The 20004-nt window shown below is 38.6% G+C and overlaps 2 protein-coding genes and 1 non-coding gene across 4 annotated transcripts; 2 read left to right on the forward strand and 1 right to left on the reverse strand.

Annotated features, from left to right (window-relative positions):
• The first annotated feature begins 769 nt into the window (after positions 1 to 769).
• Positions 770 to 843, forward strand: TRNAE-UUC. Its single transcript has one exon. It is a non-coding gene; the product is annotated as a tRNA-Glu (tRNA).
• Positions 844 to 1761: 918 nt separating this feature from the next.
• LOC103712301 lies at positions 1762 to 9952 on the reverse strand. Its single transcript, XM_008798783.3, has 2 exons — positions 9656 to 9952; positions 1762 to 2168 (listed from the first exon to the last, which is right to left on the reverse strand). Exons 1-2 carry the CDS (start codon positions 9805 to 9807, stop codon positions 2090 to 2092), a joined length of 231 nt encoding a protein of 76 aa, XP_008797005.1. The 5' UTR covers positions 9808 to 9952; the 3' UTR covers positions 1762 to 2089.
• Positions 9953 to 14215: 4263 nt separating this feature from the next.
• On the forward strand, positions 14216 to 19492 carry LOC103712302 (30S ribosomal protein S9, chloroplastic). 2 transcript variants are annotated; one of them, XM_008798785.3, is made up of 3 exons: positions 14216 to 14720; positions 18364 to 18654; positions 19253 to 19492. In XM_008798785.3, exons 1-2 carry the CDS (start codon positions 14343 to 14345, stop codon positions 18649 to 18651), a joined length of 666 nt encoding a protein of 221 aa, XP_008797007.1. In that variant the 5' UTR covers positions 14216 to 14342; the 3' UTR covers positions 18652 to 18654; positions 19253 to 19492. The 2 variants fall into 2 exon arrangements, with proteins under 2 accessions (XP_008797007.1, XP_008797008.1); XM_008798786.3 differs by lacking the exon at positions 19253 to 19492 and adding an exon at positions 18738 to 19196.
• Positions 19493 to 20004: the final 512 nt, after the last annotated feature.

Genomic DNA, 20004 nt, shown 5'->3' on the forward strand with positions numbered 1-20004 from the left:
CAGCTTTGTCCAAAAGGCGCCTTGCGAGAGAAAGGAGATAAACATCCTTTATAAGCACAACTATTTCCACTACTCAAGCAGTATGGGACTAAAGGTTTGTAGCCCCCCTTTACACCCCTAACATGCCTTATTTTTTTAGGATCATATATTGATGGTTCCATCAAGGTTGGAGTTTCTTCTTTCCTTCGGCAACGTCTCTCTTTGAATTAGTTTAGAGGAGAATTTATCCAAACAGGCCTTAAGGTTGGTGGGGTTACTGAACCGATATAAGATATAATATGATATAGAGAAAATTTTCGTTGAATCTGTACAGGATCGAACGAACAGGATCTGCACCTGGCTATTCAAGTTCTCTTGAGCTAAAATATTCTACGCAAAGGGATGGAACAAAATTATTACTTTCACAAAAGGGAACTCATTCATCAAAATATTTTCAATTTCAGCTTGAATCATCATAGAACAGGATCTAGTGCCTAAATACGTAATCATGGAATTGAAGTTGATCTTTGAAAAAGAAAAAAAAAAAGAAAGAAAGAAAGAAACATGGAGCTTAAGCTGTACACTTGATGGTGCAGCGTTAGCATCTATCAACCAACAACATGAAGTTGGGATTCAATATTGTTAACCTCACTTAACCCCCAGACTTCTCAGCCCAGTTTAAACCATCCATAGGGTAGGAGATAATGATGAGATACTCGGTGCCGTGACTCTTGCTTGTTCCTTTCGGTGCCGTTCGTATTATATATTATAAGCAACCCTCTTTCACAAATCCATTGTCGTCTAGTCCGGTTAGGATACCTGGCTTTCACCCAGGCGACCCGGGTTCAAATCCCGGCAATGGAAACTCCTTTTTGCGTTTATTTTGATTTGTTTCGTTTTCTCTTTTCAATTTTGTTTTTGGTCTTGTTCTTTTCAATTTTGATTTGTTTCGTTTTCTCTTTTCAATTTTGTTTTTTTTTTCTTCCTTAGGAAAAGTGCCGAATGAACACTTGGTATCCCTGTAGTTATAATTTTACGAAAAAAAAAGGTTTACTTCACTTTGCTTATTTGATTTGAGTCAAAAAATATGCTGTTAAATTCCTGTATCCATGGAGGTTCACAATAACATTTGTGTTGCTTCAATTTTAAATTCTGTATTTAAAAAGAAAAACATGACATATCTTTTCCAAGAAAAGAAGAGAACAGACACCAACCATAATTGATCAAATTATCGTGTGCATTTTGTTTTTCCTAAGGGATCTGCTTCTCCCTGGTTGATCCCTTGATTCCTAAATGCCATCCTCTCTCCTGGTTTTCTAAATAACACTCCCTGATTAATTTTTTTAAAAAAAGCCACAGCAGATTAAGAATAGGAAGCAAATCATTAAAGATTATTTCAGATAACCAATTTTATCCGGATTATTATAAGCGCCTGAAATAAGAAAGTGCATCAAGCTACGGCTAAGTATACAAGAAGTTGTGCAACCATTGGGTTAACCACTTTCCCATCATTTGTCATTGCATTGAACTAAATCATCAAGTTTGCACGGTTTTGAATAGGTCAGTCGCTCGTGAGAACAAATTGGATGGTTTATCCACCAAAATTTTTCTTGCAGTTTCAAAATACCAGAGAAATTTCCTTGGCCAGTTGTACAGATATTGAACACTCCTAAGTAGCTGCACCTGAAAAATAGGTAGTTCACCGCATGATGCCTGCGAACCCCCGAAATCCAAATGATTTGAAATATACAAACATCTGAGACCGAAATTCATTAGCAAATATTTTGTAACTGAGAACTATGTATTTCAGTTTTCAACATTCTCAAATTGGTTTTCAACATCGTATCCATCCAAACATTATATAAGTTGGGCATCAACAGCTCTATGCACAGTCCACATAACATTAACAAACCTGCACCTCATGAAAATTTCACATGTTCAAGTGAACAAAGCATGATTGCCAAAACCCTCAGAAAACAAGTGATTCTAGTTTTTGTATATCAATCTTTTGATCAAAAACCTACAACTATTCTTATCACAATTCACAAACAATTTGTGCATGCTATTTGTTTGATCCTTGTCTATAAACCTATGAAGATTACATGATATTCTAATGCTTCTCTTCCTTGGGAATGTCTTTCTTCGGAGCTTGCGAATCCAATTCTTTGGGAGCTGTTCGCTCCGCAGACCTGTGAAAAATAAGGGCATTTTAAGAAAAGATAACTAATGTCCATTAGAATTTGCTAAACTTAGAACCTACATTACATAATATGATGGGCAAGTAGATGCAACATGTTCTAACATGTCTAGAAGTGGAAGATCAACCATGTACTCTCAATTTTTTTTTTGGGATGATAGAAACATGTCCTCACAATTGAACATTGAAAACCGAAAGCACAAAAGTCATTATCAGGATTCAAGGAAAGATGAGGGTATCACTGTTCCTTACCTTCCTCAGAACTATGAGGAGTTCTTCCAGGACCAAGACATCAAGAGAAAAATACAAATGCATTAGCAGATAGCCACTTACACACATCCATAACATCAACTGGACTTAATTGAAGGTAGAAATTGCTAACTTTCCTTCCTTGTCATATCAACTAATATCAGACAAAACAGAAGAAACGTTTACTAAGTTATATTACATGCAATGGTGGGTTCCCATGAATTCTGCAAGTTTAAAGTTGTGCTGGCTCAAACTGATGAGACAGTTTGGCTTCTACACAATCATTCCCCACATCAAAAGCATGCAACTACAAACATGATTTCCCAAAGAAAGACAAAGTCATCAGAAATTTCAGAAACTCAGCCATGAGACCGCTGACACAATCGGTAGAGATCCACAAATGTAACTAAGAAAGTAGTCAGAGGCAAAAGATTAAAAAGCCTGTCTGTTGTCGCTCCAATTACATAATGGAACCTAGACAGAAACACGATTTCTGCTTGGAATCTAGAAAGGATAGAAACATGCGAAGATAACTATTCTAACACCCTGAAAGTGACTAAATCATAACTTTTAACAAGTTGGTGCAACTAAAAAATCTGACTATAATATTAACTTTATGGTGATCCCTGTATAATGCATAAAGCAAATATTGAACCTGCCACCATTGACAACTTATAATACAGGTTTTCTTCTACAGAAACTATGGATGTTACTTAAGAACGTAGGCCGCTTTTAGCCTCTTCAACCCCCTCAGCATGTTCTAACAGGTCTAAGTATCTAAACAGAGTAGTACGAATGTGAGGTGCGTAAATGACAAAAGCCATAATAGAGAAACCTTCTCCCAACAATAGGGAAGCATATACATCCTACTTTACCATTCCTTCAATCAAGGGTTACATACTTTTTCAGTACATCTTTCATATTTTTTCTTGCATCCACAAGGATCTTGTGAACATAGAAGTAATGTTGTTACATGCATGGTTAACATCAAGCCAAACTCACCTCTAACATCTATGCATTGTCTGAGTATTTATTAAAGTCATAAGCAAGGTTTGCTATACCGGTCGCTGATGGCGCATACTGGCCGTACCGGTCGGTAACGGTGCGTATTGACCATACCATACCGTTACTGAACCAATACGCGGTACGAGGGGGTACTGACACTCGGTACGCTGAACCGAATACCATATGGGGCATACTGATACTATAATAGAATGGTGCAGTACAGGATCCAGTATTGAGATGGCCAAACCTTAGGCATAGGATTCAGTATTAGAGCCAGGCCCACGTTTGGAGTTCAAGTCACTAAGGGGCAATCTGTGGAAAGGGCCAGGGGAGGGGTTGGGCAATGAGTAAGGCCACTTGTGGAACAGGCTACCAACCGACTAGATTACAGCCACCATAAGGAAAGGCCATTTGGTTGTCCTAGAGTGAAAACCATCACATGGAAAGAGCTAACTAGACTAGAGCAAAACCTGCCACAAAGTGGGCTCCCAAGAACATCAGCTGTGAAGTGTGGTAGTTTGTTGAGTACCTGGTTAAGACCTAAATCTAATGCACCTCTAATGCTTGGGCATTTTTGGCACATCAGTTAGGGTCATAAAAAATGTTTTCGCAGAAGCCCACATAACAGAACAACTTATGTTGATACACGTTTCATTTTCCCCCAAAAAAATATCAAAGAATATGTCCTGGAATGGATTGTAAGCACCAGAAATATGCACTTAAAAAATTACTTGAGAAGGTTCCCAAAGTGGGCTTGCACCCTTAATCAGTAATGTAAAGCTTGAATCAACGCATAAAGTTCCAACTTGATGGGTATGATACTCTTAACATTCAACTTGCTATCAAAGTAGGCAACTGCATGTTGTTTTTTATGAAATTAGGAGTAATTCATGCACATAAGATATTATATGCTGTCTAAATCACCTTACTCACTAGCATATAAGTGTTTAAATCATCTTCGCTCTTCTTTTTAGAAGCACTAATTGCCACATCTTTCAAATTTGGAACAGAAAGAAAACAAATAAACAAAGATGCAAAAACAAAACACTAGGAGTTCCTAAATTTTTAAGTCTGTAACTTGAAGTGAACTCTCAATAAAACCTAAGAACAAGAAGATCATAGAAGAACATATTACCCAAGCCATGACTTGAAACGCTGGCCAAATCACAGTCTGAAGGGCATGACCAAGTAACTTACCTTAAGTCTCTAAAAACACTTCTCAGTCATTTTTAGGTCAGTTATAGCTATAGCTGCTCCTCAAGCTCATCTTCAAGGGAACAGTAAAACCCAGCATCACGTCAAGCTTATTATTCATGTGAGGTACTAGAAAATGATACTTATTCCTTTCCAAAAGAAATTATTACGAGTAGGACTTTCCACATGCTGGATGGGGGAACAAAAATTAAGTGGTAAGTGCATCTAATAAATTAATGCAACCTAAAAAACTGAAGAAAAAAGGATGATATCATTTCATCTCACTATGTACATTGGATCTAAGATTTCTTGTAAAGCATGAGACTTTAGTTATAATCCTCATCAATTTGATACATGAATTGATAGTGCTTGCTGAGCCATTCTCTGCACAGCTAAAGTATCATGCCATTTTGTCAAAGAACAATCAACTGCTTGAGCAATATCCTCTTAATCTAATGGTAGAAACTTCTCCTAATCTACTATTACCCAACGCCCTCTTAGTTGAATAGTTGTTTGAGTCTATATATCAAATTTTCCCCACATCACTATACACAAGTTTGACATCTTGCAAAGCATACCCATTTCCACCATCATGTCATGCAACTTGTAATTATTTCCAAAGATTGTAATCCTTTACATCTAATTCTGTCCGGAATGGAACGTGATTCTTGTTTTGCAGCGAAGCCAGAACATCGATATACAGATTCTTTGTGATGTCAATGATATGACCATGCTCCTTGTCCCCTACATTCTCACAAATGAGATAAACATTGTCAAGAACGGACCTTTAATGCTTGGTGGCTCAATGATGCACTCTGCCCCTTACTGGAGTGTTCCAGTGGCAGTGTGAACAGAATCACCTTAACCTTTTTCTATTACTCTCCATTATACCCTTGTTGACGTTATTTTCAATATACTTACTCGTAGCTTTGCTTATTTGATACCTGTTAATATTAAAAGCAGCAGCACAATTTTTAGTTCTATAATTGGACCATTCAAAAATTTCTATTTTGCAGAACTTATATTAGCATCTCGCATCAGTTTGCGCCATGCATCTTAGAAGCTTATGCCACTAAGAACAACAACTTAAATATTCGAACTGAGCTTTAATATCAACAAATAAATATCACATATCAACAGCAGATGCACATATAAGTTTAAAGGAACTAGATAGAGTGCTTATAATGATTAAACTAAGGGCACACTCAAAGAGGAAATAAGTCGGAATTTCAGTGCAAAGGATTTCTTTCTGGCATACAGAACTTTCTCATGATAATTTATGATGGTTTTCAAAGAAATAATAAAAAAGAAAAATGATGGGCTGATGACCATACGGTGATAATGTTCATGTCAATTATTTTATAACTTAGCTCTCCCAACATGTACTAACTAGTAATAATGGGATAGAAACTTATAGTATATTTCACGACACTCTAAGAACTTAATTATCATGGAGGCATGTAAGCACATCAACTAGCATATGTTAGTACCTGAGTATGGCATTTAATTCGCTCTTTTCTTTCTTATTCTTAATAAATAGTTGATACAGCTTGAAATTTACTGTGGGCAGCAGTGATAGGGTTAGGTGCCTTGGATGTGCCCTAAATAGGCTGTTCAGTTTTTATTGGACCACTCTCTACCAACTGCTTGGCCTATGAAGGAAAGGATGGTGATGAAGGCCCAACCTTGCAGTTTGCCCATGAAGGCACAAAAATCTGGTTGCAAGCAAAATCGTCTTATTGTCGATATGTTCGGCCAAGATAAAAAATCTAAGGATATTTGCTCCATGTTAAAATTCTTTTACAAATGTATTTAATTTTGTTGGCACTGTGTTCATAAGTAGTGATGATGAATGCAGTGTGAGACAGAGAGCATAACCTGAAAGCCTCAGTGAATCACCATGCCCTGAGATACTAGCTATTAAGGGATGTGGTTTATTTCAGGGTGCTGTGGTTCATTAAGGCTGTTGGTTATACTCCACATCTCATGTGGCATGCTTCACTTTACCTGCAAACAGCAAGGTAAAGCTCTTCTCTCAATGTTTTAAAACGAAGGGGAAAACAAAAGAGAAAATAAAGAGCCCTAAAGAACAGCACACCAGGCAAAACGATTCTATACATCCATAAATCATAACTTTCATTCACTTTCCAATATCATTTATAACAAAGTTAAAAATAAAGCAAAAGATTGTTAATCAAACCACTACTTCAACAGAATTTTGAAAAAAGATAACAACAATAACCAAAATAGCAATCGGGATATGAAGCTAAACCATGCAATCTAACCTTTCCACCTTCACAGCTGGAGGGTCAGCAGCAACATAAGTAACGCTGTTTGTGGTAGGTGAGCCTCTAGTAGATGACTCACGCAGGAGCTGGTTTACTCTCTGCACCACAGCCTCCCTGAACTCTTTTCTGAAGAACATAGTCTTCCTCAATTCCAACAGCAACTTTTGACACCTCTCACAAAGATCCACATCCTGGAGATGAAACTCGTGCAAGGTTTCTTTCTGATGGAAATCTTGAGAACCATCTAAGCCTTACCTATTCGCGCCATACGAAGGACAGCCAGCAGGAAGGCAGTCCTCAGCCACATTTATAGAAGGATTGCTTCTATCTTCTTGGTTTTAGATTTTTTGGTGGTCATGCTAGGGTTTCTCCTTGACATTGAGAAATGAAGGGGCATATGACTTATGGGAGAGAGTGCAACAAGTGGAGGAAAAAAAGAGAGAGAGAATGTTGAAGTTGGGGAGATTAAAGAGGGAATCTGGTCATTTTGAATTGAAGATAGACTTGGTGAAGGTCATACATGGAGCCATCTCCTTCTAAATTTCCAATTATTGATAGTGGTAAACAAGGAAGGTAGTATAGTTCTAGATTATGGTATTAGTGGTGGTCAACCTAGAAACCAGACCAAACAAGCCTTAAATGCAAATTCCACACCAGATTTCTCATGTGAAGCAGCTTATCTTCCATTAATTAGCATTTAGAAATCTGTGCAGAGGATGGCTGGTGCAAGTTGGTTGATGTGCCCAATGCTGGAGCATGGTAAATGGATAAGCAAGCATGGAAGTCTCCTACATAGCCATGCACCTAAAACATACCCACTTGGGTCAAATGAAAGTTCCTTTTGTAAATCTACTTCCTTTCATTTATTTTCCCCTTTCTTTTGGATATAAACACTATTCCTTTAGAGATATACAAACATGTTTGCATATACATATGGAACTACTTACCTTAGTTGATTTTGGAGTATTTTTTATGGAACACATTTCTTGTTAAGAAATTGCATGACTCTACAAATTTGCAACTTGATGTTCTTTTTATAGTAATTAAGCATTAAAGACTGGAAACAAAATGTTCCTTAGCAAACCCTAGGCACCCAGCCATGCAACTAGAAGTAACAACTTCACACACAATGATCGAAAATCCAATACATCGTAACAAGATTCAAACCCATAGAGTTATCCAATGACAAAATATAAATGATTCCTTCACCTAGAATCTGGTGCTGCCCATCAATTATTATCTCTACCTACTTAATCAAAAACCTTATGGGCTGTAAATTCATTAACAAAGAGGATTTTTCTTTGCATTATCAATATTCTAAAAAAGGTGAAATGTTTTAAAATTAACTCGCCAAAAAAAAAAAATAAATATCAATAATGATTTAACAATTACATGTGCAAGAACACAATTTTTCTCGCCAAACATATAATTTTTCCATTATAGTCTCACAATCTACATCCTCATGAACCACAACCTTCTTTAAAATTCTGATCAGCCCTAGGGTTAGGTCAAAATAAAAGAGGGGACAGAGTTTGTTTAGAAGGAACTATTATGGTTTAAAAAGGAATTCTGGACATTGTAGAGGATGAGGAAAAAGAGAAGGAGGAGCAGAGAGCAGGGAACTAAAATTTCATAGAAGAAGAAATCCTTTTTCTTTATTCAATCTCCAGAACTGCATTACATAGATCCAAGACCCCTATTTAGCAATAGAAAAGCCGCTGACTCAGATTTTTAGACTTCCTAATGTACCCATATAAGGAACTGGTTACTGTTCCCAATATAGGATTATGAACATTAACAGAAGCAATACCACTGCACTACCATGCCTTATTAAGCCCTTAAATAGAGATCTTTTAGACTCAACCCTTCATTAAATAGATTAAACATCCTGAAATCACTAAGTAAAATAAAACAAAACAACATAATAGACTAAAACTAAACCTACTAGCTATTGCAATTATCCATGGCCCTTTGATGCAACAAATTTTCAACAATATGAAAAGCTCAAAATTATTTACATGTTCTTTTTGTTGGGTCATCATCCACAAACTTAAATGAATTTTAGCATATATACAGATGCTCATTTTCCACCAATCAAACAAGAAAGATTTAATCTTTTATTGCAAGAGAAAATAAGACAGGAACAATGGTAATCAAGGGTGTAATATCTGGATGTGATCAATAAAATAAACACAGAAATGATCGGAGTTGATGAATACATGTCCCTTGATAGTAACAAGGATGTACAAAACCAAATAAAATTGATGAAAAGTATTTGTGAATTATAGTTCCACTGTTATAATAAAACACTTAATCGGAAGCTGCCACATTTAACTCTATGAAAAACAAAGATAGATAAAGAAAAGCTGTCGCTCAAGAAAGCGCATCACTGACCCACGCAGTTTGAGAAGAAACTGAATCACTTACCATCAGAAAGCTAACGATTAAAGCAACTCCACAACTTCGAAATTTAAAAAAATAATAATTTTAAAATGAACCATAAAACATTTGTGACAATAACTAACAGATTACTAATAATAATCTCAAGAAAGCAATCGAATCCATCCAACTAATTTCTCGAACGACTGAAGCAATTGTAGCAACCAATTTGAATTGCATAAAATTTAAGTTTTAAGTCATTTGGTTAACTAAAATCTCAGAGCGAAACACATTCTCAGCTACGAATTGATGCGACGAAAGGAAGCAAAGTTCGAATTCGAAGCAGAAAGGGATTTTGCTTTACTTGGCGGCAGAGGTGGATTCCTCCTCGAGCCACTGGCGGATTTGGCGGACGTTGCGGCGGAAGATGGTGGCGGACTGCTTGACGTCGCTGCGGAGGAGGAGGACGGCGGCGCTGACGCCGACCACCGTCAGGATGAAGTTGGTCAGGGCCATCGCTCTCAAAAGAAAACCCTAGAAAATACCCTAGGCAGCCCTCACTCTTCAAAGCACTCTTCGGAGCAAAGAGGACTTGAGGAAAATATGGGAACGGAGCATGGGGGAGAGCTGTAAGCGGGTCAGGCAGACCGGTTCGGATCCTCAACCACCCCGATTTGGGCTGAATCCGTACCCAAAATCTCGACCAGAAAATACTGAGTGAACCATGCACTCCTCCGTGCTGTGATACTATTTCTCACAACTCAAATCCTCAACCCAAAAAATTAGCTAAATAATATTTTTTAAATTTCTTAATTCTGTATAAATATCTAAAATTTTTATGACAAATAATCGATGTGAGACTAAACACACGTCCACATAGGTTCTCACAGACTCCATCCTGAATTTTATTCCATGACTTCTTTTATTTATTTCTAAACCATCTGCTATCTTGCTATCTCTTCTCAAAAAAAATCGCTTGATATTTTTTGTTTTAAAGCCATACTTTCTGAAACTCCAGCGCCTTTCTCTATCAGATCTTGTCATGTGCACAGAATTTTGGTGTATATTTGTTGAAACAAGACCCATCAATGTCATCGGAAGTGCTGTAAGCCCCGGTCTCTTGCAGCCCCTTCAGATTGACATTGTTTTATTGATGTCCAAGCCCCGGTCTCCCCTTTTCCATCTTAAGAAACTCTAATAATTTTATCCTTCCTTTCAGCTTCAAGCTTATTATGCAGTTGAAGTTCTAGCTCTATAATCCGGAGATTGATCTCATGCAAAGTTTTTTTCATGCAAGGTTGTCTTCTGATACAGATCCCAGATAACATTCCAGCCTTGTCCATTTGCACTTGATGATGGATTACCACTCAGAATATGGGCTTCAGTCGCACCTGCAGAAGGATTGCCTTCCGTCTTCGTGGTTTTGGATTTTGGTGGCCTATGCTAGGGTTCCCAAGGATGCGCCACTGTCTGTAGTGCTTATAGGAGAGATTGTGCAGCTTGATCGAGGCCACATATGGAAGCATCATTTTGTAACTTTCTTGCATTGGTTTGAGTAAGTCAAGTAACAAATTTTTTTGTTAAGCCGAATAAATTAAATAATGTGAGTATAGGTACATTTATAAAAATTAGAAAATAAAATATTTAAAATTTGAGATGGAAGATGTGCTGAAGAATTCCAAAATATAGTTTTAGTATGATTAGCCGCATAGCTTGCTATCTGGTATGTAGCAATATTACCTTTTTCGCTTAAATATGTGAAATCTTAATAGAGAGCAGGATATGCATCATCTGCCAGCGATCATGTAAGAGTGAATGGAGTTTGACATCTACAAAAGATGGATCCAAAAGATATGTAAACTATCAAAGAATCCTCCTCTAAATAAATATGAGAAGCATTCGACCTCTACACAGTATAAGTCAAGTAATATTTTTCAAAGATATGTATTCATGTTTGTCAATTAGCACCTAGGTCAAACAATCTCTAAGCGTATAGTTCTGCACTAGAATTCTTTTGCCCGCCATCCTTTCTACTACCCGTCAACACCTAAAATCCTACATACTAGATAAATAGGGTGTGGAGATTTGTACATGTGATACTAGAGGTAAAGATGAAACCCTCTTGCATGATCTCTACTTATTAGTTTTTAAAATCTGGTTAATCAGACAGCCTAAACTTGAATGTGCCCATTTATTGACCCTAAATGTTGCGCCCCAAATTCGGGATAAAATACAGCCATACTACCGAGGGGTACAACCCATGATAACATGAAGCCAACCATTTTATTTAGCTTCCAAACCATTTCAAACAAAATATAATAAATAAAAGTCCAATTTGATCATCTACAAAGTAAACACTGATTCAGAGCATCTAAATCCAAACATAATTACCAAACCCATAATTCTTAATATTTAAAAAATTACTAAGCTATAAATCTATGACTAACTAAAGAATTAAAGTTCTAATATTATTTGTTAAGTTTGCTGGCGCGAACCCTAAGCTTGGACCATCCTTCATCCCTACTAACCCTATTCATCTAGAAAGAAAAAAATAAAAATAAAGATATGTGAGCAACACAACTCAATAACTAAATCTTACCAGGTCAAGCATAAGTTTTTCTATGTTAGTGCATTATTTAAGAAAAATAATAGTTATGGCAAAAATAAAGCACTTACTAGTATAATATATTAAATCAAATCATAAAGTCAATCATGCATACATAAATCATCAATATTTCATAAATATGGTTCCAAGTTCATATTGCAAATATATCCATAAATCATTCTTATGTCGTTTAGTATATTATAGTTCAAAATATTGCTTACAGATATTAGTGCTATGGTCACTTTATACCCGCGATGGGGCATGTGTTCATAATCGATATAGATACATATTTTGAATACCAACTTTATACTCACCGGCAGGACCTGTGTTCGTATGAATGCTAGCTTCGAGTATCGATCTTTTCCAAGTCTAGGGGTTCATGCATAGCTATTTGAGAGCTTTTCAAATATTTATATCTTTTTCTTAAAATATACGCATAAATAGATAAAAAATACTAAATGACACGATTAGATTCATATTTCATAAACAAACTATTTTCATTAAAAATATTCATGAAACTATTTTTCATAATAAAGCATGATTTTCGTAATACATATGTTAATCCATAATTTTAAGAAAACTTGGCCTCTTTGCTAGCAATATCATATGCATGAAAAATATGATAATTTAAAAAATAATAAGAAGTGCAAAATCTACTTACCTTTTTCGCCTTAGATTGTCAAACTTTGCTAGGCGAATCAACTAAATCTATTTAAAATATTAGAAGCAAAATTAATTTCTATTCAAAGATTTGAATGGAATTAAAAATAATAAGGGATAAGAACAATTAGCTGAATGATAGCGTTAGATGGTTCCGAGTGCGTCAGGCTTGGGCGCTCCAAACAATGAATCATGGGGCACGAACTCGATCAAGGTCAAAGTCATTGAACAAGGTTCATCATTGTGGGTTTTAGGAACACTCTACAAAGCCATGGTGGTCATTTTGATAGGCTGGTCGAGCACCCAAGCAATTTAGGGCCTATTTGTGGGGGTTAACTCAAGTCCGTAGAACAGGTGGACATACCCTGTATTGAGATTCATGGGTCTATTTAGAGAAAGAAATAGGGATATGAGAGAAAAAGAAGAGAGAGAAAGAGAAGGATGGCCTCTCTCTCCTCCTCTTCTTTTCTTCTATTCTTTCTTCTTAGCAAAATAGAGTAAGAAGGAGGTGGACTGATGGCTGACCAAGGGGGTTAGGCAAGGCGGCAGCTGGCATTGGTGGTGGCAACGGAGAGCGGCCGATGACGACTAGTGGGAGCGGTCGTGCTCAGTCAAAACAAAGAAAGAAAAAAAAAGAAGAGGTGCAGCGCCCATAGTTGCCTTGGTGGCAGCCTTTTCGGCCCAAAGGAGTGGTGACAGAGGTGGAAAACTCACTGACGAGTGGCGTGAACGACAACTCTCGATCAACGGTGGCGATTTCCAACAGATCCTAATGAGAAGATGAGTGATGGTTCTCGGGATAAATTTGGCTCAACGACCTCTACGACCGATTGTTCGCTGGTTTCAACAGCCCCTACCAGCTACTGGTTGTTTGCACCAGCTCTGAGGAGTTCGCGCGGGCCGCACCTCCCTCGGCCTTGCCCCAACAGTGGTCGTTTCGGGCCGTTTGGGTAGGGGATCGCGATCCCTGTTCCGATTTATTTTTGTTTGGATTTTTGAATTTGAAGGCGAGTAGAACTTTGGTTCAGGTCAGGGCAGCTGGCCAAATTCTCACACTAAATCAATCCGATTTTTCTCTTTGGGTAAAAGAGCCACTGAAGTGGTAGCGCAGTGGTACCATAGCCTTACTTCTAACCAAATAGTTCTGAGTTCGAAACGCACGGGCGTTGATTAAATTGTGGAGAGCGGATATTCCCTACTCGGACACGGGGTCTGGAAGAGCGTATTGGTCTGCTGGTAGCCTCGGTGGTGCCAGGTGTGACATACTCACACGGAGGGTTCGTACTGGAGCCCAGAGGGGTAACCAAAACGGACCCATGGGTGGGGAGGATATGAGTAAAACCGGCTGGGGTGCCCAATACACGGTCTACGCGGGGGTGGGCTTGTCCCTTCCTTCCTCCTTCTCCTTCTTTTTTTTTTTTTTTTTTTTTTTCTCCAGCAAAAAGAAAAAAAGAGCTAACGTGATTTTAGAAAACCCCCGTCCAAACGTATTTTATGGGATCAGACGGGCCGGCTGGGATGAGTCAGATTCTGCTATCCAAATTCAGGATATCCTCCTCGGATATCATACAATCCATCCAAACATGGGGATAGCATCCACGCGTTTCCCCCTTCGTTTTTTTTCGCTAAAAACACACCCCCCCCCCCCCCCCCCCCTCTTCCGTTTTCGACTACCCGTTTTCGATACGGTTCCCACAGTGTTATGGGGCGGCTTCTACCACCCGCTTAAAACCTATCATCAGACTGTATATATCCTTCGAAACGAGAGAGGAGAAAAAAGGGCTCCATGGCGATCTCTCTCTCCTCCCTCACCTCCTCCTTCTCCTCTCTTTCCTTCTCCTCCCAAATCTCCTCGAAGCCGCGAACCCTCTCCCTCCCACGGATTCGGTCGCCCCCCAATGCCGCGCCCCTCCGGCGGAACCGTCCCTCCGCGATCGTCGCCTCCTCCTCTTCCACCGCAGTCGCCTCCGTGGCCGGCGGCACGTTCGCCCCCACGACGGCGGGCCTGGAAGGGATGAGCTTGGAGAAGTACGTGAAATCGAGGCTTCCAGGCGGGTTCGCTGCCCAGAAGATCATCGGGACCGGCCGGAGGAAATGCGCTATAGCTCGCGTTGTACTCCAAGAAGGGACCGGAAAGGTCATCATCAACTACCGGGACGCCAAGGTCGGGAAACCTTTCCCCAGTGCTATCAAAAATTTATATATAGGTTATTTTTCCAGTTGTGATAGTTTGCTGAAATTTGGGCTCTTTTTTCCCCACTCATTTGCTTCCTTGAATTAATTTTTCTTCTCTATATTGCTTTTGAGAAGAAGAATTAACTTATTGCAGTTTTATAGCGTTTGATTTTGTAAGGAAGTTTTGGGTGGCTCCCTTTTGCTGAAATTTGGATTCTTTCGTTTCCTTCAATCTTTTATGTGTTGGAAAGAATTCTGCTTCTCTCTATGATTCCGTTATGAGAAAGAAGAAATTTTTGGCGCTATAACAACTCTAGATTGGGTGAAAAATTCTTGCATCATTCGTATAAGTGTCAAATGAAGTGTCTTTCCTTTGACAAAATTGGGAATCTTTTGTTCCCCATTTATTGTTCTTCTTTGAAAGATTCGTACTTTTCTATACTGCCATTGTTGAAAAACAACAATTTTTGGGCAGTGCAATACATCTAAATTTGATGGGGAACTGCTTGTCATTGTTTCAAATTGCTCCTGACAGAAATTTAGTATTTTTAGACCTTATTACAATTTTTTGGTAGGCAAACCTCGGTGGAAATCTGGGACAAGGAGGAGATGTTTACTAACAATCTGATAATTTTCTCGATGATTGCCAAACTGAAAGAAATAAATCTCAGTAAAATTTCACTATAGTCATGACCAGATTGTCGAGCTTCCCTAATGCTAGGGCGGCTTTGAGCCCAGTTGCTATACTAAATGTAATAGAGTTCAATTTATGTCAGCATTTGATCAATATTACACTGCAAACAGGTTGGTTGGCCTGAAAACTTGAATTGCCCTAAATCTGGACAAGCATATGTTTGTTCAAGATCTTATCTGCATCATTCATTATGTGAATTGATTCTTAAAACAATCTGACTCTCATTTGTTTATGCACCTAAAGGGTCAATATTAGGTGCAATGGATCTACCCTAATCAGACTTGATCCAAGACACAAATTGATACATGTATGCTTTTCTATAGTTATCTCAATATTCCATTAGTGCTAGATAGTAGCATTCTAGTGCTTAATAATTCTAATGAAACACTAACCTAATCAGACTTGATCCAGGACACAAATTGAAACACTTCTTTTTTCGTTATTTAGAAGCATGATATGATGTGCCAAGTGCATTCTGCTTTTCATTATGAGCAGACAAAGGTGATATATGAGGATTGAATAATTAAGTTAATTTCATTTGACATATAGGATTATGCTGCATTCATTATAAGATTGTGAATCTTCTTGTATACTTGCCACAAGGAGAACAAACTTCTTAAGAGCCACGAAGTGAGGAAGCTACCACTAGCCAAACTTGTCCACATGATCTTTCTAGGACTTCAATCCAAACGATGCAATGTAATGTATTTACCTTGCCTGACCCAATGATTTTAAGTGGGTCTGCTTGCACATTAACTTTGGTGGAGATTTTGATGGGTCTTACTTGGGTCAAGATCTCTGACCCGACTGGATCTATTTGAGCCTGCATGCTAGAGTGAGTTCCTTGTCATTGTCATTGCTAGGCATTGGGAATACATTAAAGTTCACTTATGATGCATACTTACAAAACTACTTTGAGGTTGTCCACCAGTTTGGTTACACAAGCAATCACCATTATCTGGTAAAGTCATGATTGGTGGCCAACCATAAAATGTAAATAAATGAAGACAACTCTTCTAGTCAACCTGGCATATCTATTTTGCCCTTGTCGTTCACACCTTGTTTTGAGCTTGACATCTTCTTCTCTCTTTTTTTGGGGGGGTGGGGGGGGGGGGGGGGGGGGGGGGGGAAGGGGCGAGGATAGGAAAGGTGATTTTTGGAGTCCTATGACTAGATTAGTCCATAGTCGGTCTGAGTGCCTGACCTATCATATTAATTATGGTTTTTTGAAAGGGGTTCTAGAAAGATGAGATCTTTTCCTTACTAGAATATATTTTAAGGTGGGTAAACAAATTTTGTTGAAGCTTTTGAGAGATTCCTAGTATTTTTGCTCTCCTATTGGAGTTGCTGTATCATTTGCCTTGCTTAAAGAGTTGAATTGCTAATGGACTGGGTTGGGATATTTGGTCCATTTAATGGTATGGAACTTCTAAAAGGCATTTAATTGTTCCTTAATTTATTGAAAGTGAGAAACAAACCATGATGACCAAGATTTGTCAAACAGGTACCGGGCATCGTATCGGCCGGTGATCGGTTCGGCACTGTGTTGGTACGTACCATACTGACTGAATTGTACCGGAACTAGGAGGATGGAGAGGGAGAGAGAAGAGAGAGGAGAGGGAAGGGGGCGAGAGAGGAGAGAGAGAGGTGAGTGAGAGAGAAAGGAGAGAACAGAGAGGGAGAGAAAGAAACAGAGGGAGGGATGTGTACAATTCTATCGTTGTCGTCATTGTCATCACTGGTGGTGTGGTGGTGATGAAACTCTAGTTCTAGCGAGAGAGGGGAGCAAGAGAGAGCGGAGGGCTTCCTCAAACAGAGAGGGCGAGAAAGAAAGAGGGAGAGATGAACAAAAGAGAGCGGAGAGTGAGAGAGAGGGATGAGTACCGGTTCATCATCGTTTTCATTGTCATTGTTGGTAGAAGCAGCAGTGATGAAACCCTAGCCCTAACGAGAGAGGCGAGCAGGACAGTGGAAGGTTATATAAAGCCTGAATACAAACCAAATCAGAAGCCTGTTCTGTCCCGCTAACTGATTGGTTCCTGATAGTTTGTCCGTTGATCATGACCATCGAGCCCAAGCTTTTCTATACATGGCACTAGGACCATATGGTCTACTTATATAACTGATCTTTATCAAAGGAGCTGCCTGCTCCCAGCAGAGTTGCTAGGCAGCTTGTTCAAAGTTATAATCCTCCTATGTAGTATAGGGTCCATACCTTGAACTCTCCGCTGTTTATATTTAGTTCTGAAGAGATAATGGAATATAATTGATTCCAAAGGAGGTCTGAAGATATCTCAGATACAAGTCTCAGTTTTTTGTGCCTTGTTAAAATAGGTGGTAAATGTACTTTATTTGTTGAACGTATATGCTTAGGCAGAGCCTTTATTTCTCATTGAAGAAAGGCTCTGCTGCTGCTTTTAAGTGTGTGCACCTGTGCATGCTTTTCTGTATGTTTGCATGTATTGTGGCAGGCTGTCTGTTCAGTACAAGTATGCGAAGACAATGAAACTCATAGTTCTATGTTGGGCACCAAGCACAGGTAGAATGATTTTATGTCCTCATATTTTGACATATCTGTGACTATTTAGTTTATTTCTTTTCAGCCTTCTGCACCACTATTTATTAACATCACTATGGTTCCAAATGTGATTTGCAATTTCTTCATTTGCAGTTCTATTTAAAAATATTAATCGTAAGATGTGAACAATGGGCTTACATTCACTTGCCATGTTACAATTGCAACTCTCAATCTTCTTTAAGGCATTTGATGCTCTCGAAGCATCATTTCATTGTACTGATTGATTGCTAAACTAGCAACTCTAATCTATTTAATATGCATGCTGATGTTTTCTACCTTTAAAGAGTTTTAAAAAGTGTTGCAGAAGTCTGTTGTCACATAGACTTCTAGATTTACTGATTATGGGGATGCAATTAACAGGAATATCTCCAAGGAAATCCTTTGTGGCTGCAATATATCAGAACTCCCTTAGTGACTTTAGGGTATGACAGTGGCTACGATGTTTTTGTTAAAGCTCATGGCGGTGGGCTCTCAGGTCAGGCACAGGCGATTTCTCTTGGTATTGCACGTGCTTTGCTTAAGGTCAGTGAGAACCATAGGGCTCCTTTGAGGAAAGAAGGTCTTCTGACAAGAGATTCTCGAGTTGTAGAAAGGAAGAAAGTTGGTCTCAAGAAGGCACGGAAAGCCCCTCAATACTCAAAGCGTTAAAAGGTAGATTTTAGAGCAAATGCCTTCTGTTCATTGTGTTCTTTTCCGTGGTTTTGTGGTACATATCAACATATCTCTGCTTGCAGATAGTGTGATCGGTTGATCTTTTCTTGAACGACCATGGCCAGCTTTTCTCCTGTTCTACCTTTATTTTGTCAGTTCCTAGAAACTGATAAAATATGGGTAGAGAGAGTGAGATGGTTGTGCAAAATTTGACAAGAAGATCCAGTTTTGGTTTCACCTTATTTCTGTTCCACATTCTATGAGGTGACCAATTTGTCCAGTTTCACCTCTGCAATCTATGAGGCCACCAATCTGCCTACTTATACCCTGTTTCTTTTCTGCATTCCATGAGGGTGCCAATCTGTTTTCATTTAGAAAAGTCAGAACTTGCTGTTAACAAATGTTCCGCTACCTTTGTCTCAAATGTTTGGGACTGTTACTTTCCCATATGGTAAATGCATAGTTGTATTGAGAAAGGGGAATAGCTGTTTGGTGTATTTGCTCTAGTGGTTGCACTGACCGGTTATAGTTCTTTTCTGTGATTATTTGGAGATTTAGATAAAACATAAATCTCGTTGTTATTGTTACCCCTGTGCAGGTTCTGTAAGGAACTCTTGCAAACTGAGTTTGTTTACTTCAGACAAGCAAGTCCTCTCTTCAGGCCGACTGCTTGCTAGAGGATTGGTTGCATCAGGCTTTTTCATTCCATGTCTCTTCGATGTACAGTTGTTGAATGTCTATTGTCGTCTGCTTATTTTTCAAACCTACGTTTTGCTGCCTGGACTGCCAGTTCCATTCAGATGGTTCAAATTAAAGTAAATTGCGTTATCTTGTGGAATGCTGTCCTCTATTTTCCTTTCTATTAGAATCTGGATGTTGACCAAAGTTAGATATATCTTCTGCCCAAATGGGTAGTTAGTCTCGAAATATAGAGCTAATCCTCCATTGCCTTCAACTGCAAACTAGCTTCAATTTCCAGAGCTGGGTCAGACACTCTTAATTCATGGCACTCTAGACTACTTGGAGCATGCGCTCTCCCCTTTGAGCTGAACCTCTACTTTGTTGCATTCAGTTTGCTGTAAAGCACAACTTCAACCAAGAGATCCAACTCAAAGGATTTATTTATTTATTTAGAGATAAGGGGAGGAAGATCCACTCATATTATAATTATCTAAGCGTAGAGTTTTTGGATGCACCATCTAAGAATTGAACTTTGAATTTCCGGTTGCTAACCAAAGGGATTTCGGGTAAGCCCTAATCAGGAATGTGCAGAAACTTACGGCTGATCATCAATCTGATGTCAATTCTTCTGTAAGTATGAATTCACTGTTAGATTCCATTGATTGATTA

This window comes from Phoenix dactylifera, unplaced genomic scaffold (genome assembly GCF_009389715.1).
Source record: "Phoenix dactylifera cultivar Barhee BC4 unplaced genomic scaffold, palm_55x_up_171113_PBpolish2nd_filt_p 000007F, whole genome shotgun sequence".
NCBI classification, from domain to species: domain Eukaryota; kingdom Viridiplantae; phylum Streptophyta; class Magnoliopsida; order Arecales; family Arecaceae; genus Phoenix; species Phoenix dactylifera.